The sequence below is a fragment of the Macaca mulatta genome, chromosome 1 (assembly GCF_049350105.2).
Source record: "Macaca mulatta isolate MMU2019108-1 chromosome 1, T2T-MMU8v2.0, whole genome shotgun sequence".
NCBI lineage: Eukaryota > Metazoa > Chordata > Mammalia > Primates > Cercopithecidae > Macaca > Macaca mulatta.
Genome location: NC_133406.1, coordinates 117,228,049 through 117,236,237, shown reverse-complemented (window position 1 = coordinate 117,236,237; position 8,189 = coordinate 117,228,049). Strand labels below are relative to the sequence as shown.

The 8,189-nt window shown below is 46.8% G+C and overlaps 1 protein-coding gene across 1 annotated transcript; it reads right to left on the bottom strand.

The window, feature by feature from the left end:
- Positions 1-3,243: 3,243 nt before the first annotated feature.
- On the bottom strand, positions 3,244-7,670 carry SF3B4 (splicing factor 3b subunit 4). The gene is made up of 6 exons (NM_001261232.2): positions 7,585-7,670; positions 7,024-7,152; positions 6,243-6,785; positions 5,707-5,913; positions 3,762-3,935; positions 3,244-3,650 (listed from the first exon to the last, which is right to left on the bottom strand). The coding sequence occupies exons 1-6, from the start codon at positions 7,616-7,618 to the stop codon at positions 3,463-3,465; spliced, it is 1,275 nt and encodes a 424-aa protein (NP_001248161.1). The 5' UTR covers positions 7,619-7,670; the 3' UTR covers positions 3,244-3,462.
- Positions 7,671-8,189: the final 519 nt, after the last annotated feature.

The window sequence follows — 8,189 nt, the reverse complement described above, 5'->3', positions numbered from 1 at the left end:
CAGCCCTCCGTATCCATGGGTTTGGCATCCATGGATTCAACCAACTGTGGATGGAAAATGTAGTTAAACCTATGATGGTTGCATTTGTACTGAACATGTATAGACATTCTCCTCTTGACATTTATTTCCTAAACAATACAGTATAATAACTACTCGCATAGTATTTACACTGCAGTAGGTATCACAAGTAATCTAGATATGATTTAAAACACACTGGAGGATGTGCCTAGGTTATATGCAAATGTGCCATTTTATATAAGAGATTTGAGCATTTGTGAATTTTGATTATCTGTGGAGGGTCCTGGAACCAATCCCTTGAGAATACGCAGATGACTGTATATATTTTCAAGTTCTGAGGGACGACTTCATCATTTTCCCCCAGGTGCCAGTGCCCTATCCCACCAACCACTTCTTTGTGGTCTCCTTTGCTGGGGTCATTTAATTTTAGAGTTCCTATGGGCTCAGTCTCAGGGGCGGGAAGGCTTCTACTCTCTTCTTGCTCACCACAGGCAGTCCCCACTTTTTTTTTTTTTTTTTTTTTTGAGACGAGTCTTGCTCTGTCGCCCAGGCTGGAGCGCAGTGGCCAGATCTCAGCTCACTGCAAGCTCCGCCTCCCAGGTTCACACCATTCTCCTGCCTCAGCCTCCCGAGTAGCTGGGACTACAGGCGCCCGTCACCTCACCCCGCTAGTTTTTTATTTTTTTTTTAGTAGAGACGGGGTTTCACCGTGTTAGCCAGGATGGTCTCGATCTCCTGACCTCGTGATCCGCCCGTCTCAGCCTCCCAAAGTGCTGGGATTACAGGCTTGAGCCACCGCGCCCGACCCCGGCAGTCCCGACTTTAATACTGTCTATATGCGGATGATTCCCATTTATATCTGCAGTCCAGACCTTCCTATCAAGCCCCGACTCAAAAATCTCCATTCAATTATCACCACACGAACATCTAATAAGCACATCAAACTGGGGCAGCTAGAATTTCCGAGCCAACAGCCTCCAGGCTGAAGCAGCTGCCTCCCCTTACCTCAATGTTGTTTCAAATGGTTCCCTGCCATGATGTGAAAAAGGGCTGAGAAATGGTTTTTGGGAGCTCCCTAACTGGCTCTGACCTCAGCCTGCCTCCAATCCCAAACAGCTCTAGTGCGTTATACACCATGTTATTTATCAATCTGTTTCTCCTCAGAAACATCCCATCCACCTGGAATGAATTTCTCCTTGCCTGGGAAAGGTCTATCCTTCCTTTAAGATTAAATGCAGGTATCACTTTTTTTCCCAGGAAGTTTTCCTGGACTTTTATTTTTTTGACAGGGTAGGTGGGGGACAGTTTCGCTCGTTGCCCAGGCTGGAATGCAATGACTTAATCTCAGCTCACTGCAACCTCCACCTCCCGGATTCAAGCGATTCTCCTGTCTCAGCCTCCTGAGTAGCTGGGATTACAGGCGCCCGCCACTGCACCTGGCTAATTTTTGGTATTTTTAGTAGAGACGGAGTTTCATCATGTTGCCCAAGCTGGTCTCGAACTCCTGACCTCAGGTGGTCTGCCCGCCTCAGCCTCCCAAAGTGCTGGGATTACAGGCCACTGCGCCTGGTCATTTTCCTGGACTTTCATGCCAGAATAGGTAACTTTCTTCCTGCTCTCAAAATATTTTGTTCCATTAACAGTCTCTTGTGTGTCAGTTGTGGCAGAACTGCCTTGCTTATCTTTGAATCCTTAGCTGCCACCAACAGAGAGCCTTTGTAGGTACCATAAAAATGTTAATGAGAATGAAGGAAGAGAACAAGAGGGCCAGGCTCACTTCTTGCCTAGAATTTAGTAAAGTTCATGGTTACATAAGCCAGAGGGCATGTCAAGAAAGGGGTGACTTAACAGAATCAATGTGGCAAAGAACGTGGGGGAAAAAAAGGCTATTGGATTTGGTCTACTGAAAAGTCTTTAAACTCAGATTAAATGTGAAAATCAAGTTTGGAAGGACTGAGAATGAGAAAAAAATTGAAATACAAACTCCTTATGAGATGACTGTTTATAGACATCTGTAGGAACAGAACAAAATGGAACATTTACTGTCTCCATTTACTCATTTTAACTTTGTTTTGTATTATGTAAGACATCTATATTGTTCCAAATGAAAAACACATTAACACAGTATACTGAGAGAATCCAACTTCCCTCAATATCCCCTCCCTCACCAGTGTTATCAATTTCCATTAGTATTTGGTTTACCCTTTTTTTTTTTTTTGAGTTGGAGTCTCGCTCTGTCGCCCAGGCTGGAATGCAATGGCACGATCTCAGCTCACTGCAGCCTCCAACTCCCAGATTCAAGCGATTCTCCTGCCTCAGCCTCCTGAGTAGCTGGTTTACCCATTTTTAAAAACGTTAAGTAAATAGAAAATATATATGCCACCCTTAGAGAAGGTAGCACACTATACACATTATTTTTCTTCACTTGGAGATCTCTCCACAGCAGTATGTAGAGATCATCCCCATTCCTTTTTACAGCTGCACAGTACTCTGTTGCATGAATTTATCAGTTTATTCAACCCGTCCCTTTACTGATGGAGATGTGAGTTGTTTCCAATCTACTGCCATTATAACGGTGCTGCAATAAATTGCTTAGTGCATGTTACTTCATTTTTGCCAGACATCTCCATGTACATCTGTTCTCACTTTAAAACAATAATCTGGCTGGGCGAGGTGACTCACATCTGTAATCCCAGCCCTTTGGGAGGCTGAGGCAGAGGGATCACTTGAACCCAGGAGTTCAAAACCAGTCTGGGCAACATGGCAAAATCTCACCTCTACAAAAAATACAAAAATTAGCTGGGTGTGATGGCATACACCTGTGATCCCAGCTACTTGGGAGGCTTTGGTGGGAGAATCACCTGACCCTGGGAGGTTGGGGGTGCAGTGAGCTGTGATCATGCCACCGCACTCCAGCCTAGGCAACAGAGCAAGACCATGTCTCCAAAAAAAAAAAAAAAAGAAAAAAACACGATGACCCTACACTATAGATATTGGGTCCCCCTATCTTCCAAACTAGAAGATAAGCTCTATGTAAGGAAACAATTACTCTAGTGCACAGCAGAGCTCAGCAACTGCAACAGCACATTACAGAACAAGCCTTTAAAATGTGGAGTGAGCACCCTTGCTCCTACTCCTACCTTACCATTCTTTTCATGATACTCTGACATCTCTTCTTAAAGAAAAAAGGTTACTGTTGTCAAGGAAAACACCACAAATAAACAAGCAGTTTAGTTTTATTTTCTCTGTGCATTTGCAAAATACTCAGGACCAACATAAAAAAGAAATACCTCCTGTGGAAAAAATTACATTAAAAAGGGGAATGGGGTGGGGGTGCTGAAAGGGATTAGTACCTTAGCCCCAAGGAGCTACAGCATCTCTGATTGGTCCAAGGAATAGAAAAGATATTGGGAAGATGTAACAGGAGGAAGGAAAAATGTGAATTTACTGAGGGAGAGGGCCTCGAAGTGGACCTCGAGGGGGAACTGGTGGCCGGGGAGTGGGTCTGGGTGGAGGGAGAGGCCCCCGCTGGTAGCCATAGGGTGGGGGTCGTGGAGGGCCAGTGTATCCATGTGGGGGCATCAGTGGAGGAGGTCCACGCATACCATGCGGAGGCATAGGACCTGGGTGACCTGCAAGGAGTAAAAGAAAAGTTAGTAAGGGCACGGGACAAGGGATGTGCCTACAGGAAGCTGTAAGAACATGATAGGTGCAGATGAGGGAGGTGGCTAGAGACGACTTACCCATGGGAGATCCGAATGGAGGCCCTCGGGGGGGCATACCCATTGGAGGAGGTCCAGGATGAGGCATTCCAGGTGGTGGTCGGGGTGGTGGCTGCCCCCCAGAGCCTGGGGGTCCAGCGTGGGGATGTCCTAAGCCATGAGGGCCATGGTGTGCCAGCTGCATCTGAGACATCCCTATGAAAATAAAACAGACACAAGAAGAAAAGAGACAAAGAGAAGGCAAAGAAAATAGAGAAAAGAACAAAATTAGAAAGAAAGTGACATCAGAAAGAGAACTATACAGAAAAAAGGGTACAGAAAATAAGGCTGGCTGGGCACAGTGGCTCATGCCAATAATCCCAGCACTTCGGGAGGCCTAGGTGGATCACTTGAGCCCAGGAGTTCAAGACCAGCCTGGGCAACACAGTGAGAACCCATCTCTATCAAAAAATACTTTTAATTAGCCAGGCATGGTGGTGTGTGCCTGTAGTCCCAGGTACTCAGGAGGCTGAGATGGGAGGATCAAGGCTACAATAAGCCAAAACTACACTACTGCACTCCAGACTGAGTGAAAGAGTGAGACCCCATCACCAAACAAACAAACAAACAAACAAAAAAAGAAGGGTGGTAAAAAGTGCTCCCTATCCTTGACCCTATTCCAACAGCACAAACCAACCAATTACTCAATCAACTCCTTACGCTCGCTTCTCCCATGATTTAGGTACTGTAATAGTAATGCTGAAGTATATAACAAGTGGAGTAATGACTCTGTTGATAGGATTTGAGAAAGTAGCAGAGAACATACTGTCTAAGCCAAGATCTAATTCTAAAGGATGAATGCTTCAGGAGGGTAAGATCATGGGAAGAAAGCATCCCAAGCAGAAAGATTACAGGTGTGTCAAACAGCACAATATATTCCAGGAAATGCCAGTTAACTCAGTAATCAGGAGCAAAATGCAGTTACAGAAATGAGGCGCAGGGGCCAGCTCATAAAGAGCTGTGAATGCTATGGTAATGAGTTTGAGTTTTACTCTGTAGGTAAAAGGGAGCAACAGAGTCATTTTGAGCAAGTGTGTGCACATCTGTGTTTTAAAAAACCTACTCTGTGAAAGTAGATCGAAGTTAGGGAAAACTGGAGTCCAAGTGGAAGGAGATTACTACAATAAATTAAGTGTTAAATAATGAGGGAATGAGAGACTGAACTAGGGCACTGGCCATGGGGAGAGATGCCACTGATATTAAATAAGACTTGGTATTAAGAGTGGGGTGATAGGGAGCAGTCAAACATCACTCTCAGATTCATGAATTAAGCACCTGAAAAAAAAGACTGCTAGAGAAAGAATGGGTTTGAAGGAGAGGGACAGAAAAATGACGCTATCTATTAAGCAGCAGCATTAAAGCATTAAGGATCCGGAATGTCAACAGCTATGGACTAGAGATACAGATCTAGGAGGCATCAGTATATGCTCAATTAAAACTATAGATATATGCAGAAAAGAGAAACAAGCACAAAAATCTAGGCACAAGTAGACAAGAGTCTATCATGGTAGCTGAGATTAAGGAGTCAGAGGGGTGGAGGATCTAGAAAAGCAAAAGCAAAAAGAGACGAGAATTTCAAACAGGAGGACACGACTAGTTTCAAGTACATCAGAGGTCAAACTAGATAAGGAGGAGAAGTGTCCCTGAGATTTGGCAATTAGGTCACCACTTTGAGCTGGAGTCAGAGAAGAGAATGGAACTAAAGGTTAAAGAAATAAAAACCAGCAAGTATAGTCTTCTTGTCAGAAAAACTTAAGAAATGGATACAGGGAGGTGGATGTTAGAGAGTATTTTGTATGTTTTTATAATAGAATGTCTGAAGGAAAGGAAACTCTGAAACTGTTACTGTTGAGGAACAAAGGGCAGCAGGGTGAGAGGTAACAGAGATGCTCTACCAAGCTCTTCCCTCCCAACAAAGCACACCTACCTGGATGGGGCATCCCACCTGGTGGGAATGGGTGAGGATGTGAGTGTCCATGACCAGGATGTCCTGCCCCTGGGGTTCCTGCCGATGGGGGGCCATGTCCTGCAGCTCCAGGAGGCATAGGTGGTGGGGGCATGGCTGGGGGTATCCCAGGTGGGAGGGCTCCAGGAGGTGGCACTGGGGGTGGGAAGGAGCCAGGAGGAGGCATGCCTATAGAGGAAATGGAAAAAGGAAAAGTTAATGGTAGTGAGGAGAAAATGTCTTTAAAGAGCCTGTCCTGATCTGGCCTCTCTGGGCAGGGTGAGCTCTTTCCCCCTCCTCCCAGTGCTCTAAAATCAAAAGCAATGTTAGAAAAGTCAACCAACTTCACCCTCCTAAAGAAACCCAACAACTTTCTTCTCCACCACTACCATCACCCCTCAGTCCTCTTCCCATCACTCACTGACTCCATGTCCCATCCCCCTTTCAGGCTCTTTTTTTCTTCCTCCTGACTCTCTCCCCCAACCTTAAGACAAACAAATTTTAACCAAAAGCTTTACCTGGTGGAGGAAGCCCAGACCCCAATGATGATACCACAGGATTGGGGGCAGAGGGTGGAGGAGGTGCATCTGCAAACAGCTGATGAGGGCGGTCAGCCTGGGAGAGCGGGTTCTGAGCTGCCAGAAGTCGTTCGGCTGCTGAGCCATGGCGCTCACCCTTGGAGTCCTTCTTGAAGGCATAAGATACGGTGATAGGGCGGTTACAGAGGTACTGCCCATTCATGGCTTCAATTGCTGCATCCGAAGCATCAAATGAAGCAAAATTAATAAAGGCATAACCTTTGGAGTTGCCTGTGTCAGGGTCCCGCATAATCTTGGGGGTTTGTAAGATGACCCCAAAAGCGCTGAAAGTATCATAAAGCAACTTCTCATCAATCTCAGGGTCCAGGTTCCCAATGAAAATGTTGGCCCCTACATCCAGGTTTTTGTTGTGGGCTGATGCTTTGTTCACCCGTATTGGCTTCCCATAGAGTTTGATCATGTTCATGATCTTAATGGCATAGTCAGCATCTTCCTCACTCAAGAATTCCACAAAGCCATAGCCTGGAGAAGTGGAGAAGAGGAGGTTAACAACATAAGAGATTGAAAATGGGGTAAAACTCATCTACCCTCTAATCACAAAGAACAAGAAAGAAACAATCTCACTTAAGAATGGTTCCAGAAATAAACTGAACAGAGGCTTAAAAGAAAGAAATACTTTAGGTTGCTCATGTTATTCCAAAACAGTTGTGAATACTGCCGGGACCCTCCGGAAGCAAATTGCCCCTTGTCATGTACTCACCTTGGTGCTGGCCAGTGACTCTATCCTTTGGCATGTGGGTGTTGACTACTGGTCCAGCCTGGAGAAACAGTTCCCACAGCAGTGGTTCACTAACCTTCTCATCCAGGCCCCCCACGTACACAGTGGCATCTGAAGGGAGGGAGCAGAAAGTTAGAGCAAGGGTGAGAGTATAACATGAAAGAAGGAGGTGATGGAAACATGAAGATGGAACCCAACCGGGGGAACTGGGGACGCGGGTAGGGGACAGGAGCAAAAAAAAAAAGTTAAACCCTTAAACTTCTCTCTCCAGGACTTCAGGAATCCTCTGAAGTCTAATTTAGTATTCTGAGTGGATTTTTTTGTTTTTTTGAGTGAGAACTCAGCAGGGGATTGGACGTAAGTATCACACCCACAGGCCTCAGCCAGCACCTGGCCACCCCGCCCCCAGGAGGCACGGGGCCGGTCTCGCGCCCTCTGGGGAATGGATGAGTCCAGTCTCCCACCCCTGCAGAGGCACTTCTGGCTGTAGTAGGGGCCTCCTAGCCACGCTGAGCCCATTCCAGACTTTCCCCCTCCAGTTACCCTGGTTCCGCTCGGAGATCGGCCCGGCAGCCATGGCGAAAGAGCTCCCGCCGTCTCCCAGCAGCGGTTCCGCCTTCTGACCTCAGCACGACTTCCACTTCCGGGGCGAAGGAGGACGTAGCGCTGGGCGGAGCCGCGGAAGAGGAGGGGCCTGGAAGCGGCTGCAGCCATTTTAGGAGCCTCCAAGACTTAACTCGGGTTGGGCGGTGGAGTCCTCGGCACCCGCGCAGAGGTGCTGCTGCTAGTGGTCTTAGCGAGGAGGGCGGAACGGAAACGCTCAGACCGTCTTAATGCACTGCTAGACTTGAAAGAATCACACTGCTCCCAAAAATGTAAATTCGAAAGCTAAAAGAACAAAAACTTCAGTTTTCATGTATTTTGTAGCCAGTGATGATGTTTTGTTGTCCAGAGAAGGATGTGCTGAAGAGTCCCCCCAACCCGAGGACTTGGCTGCTTTCAGGCGCAGAGGGAACCCTCCATCTCGCCTGCAACCTTCTTGCAGATTTGGCCTCAACAGCCCTGATTTGGGCTGGAGGTATTTGGTTTTCCCTCGGGGAGGAGACTGCGAAATGTCTGAGCTGGAGTGACGTCTGCGCTCATCTCGT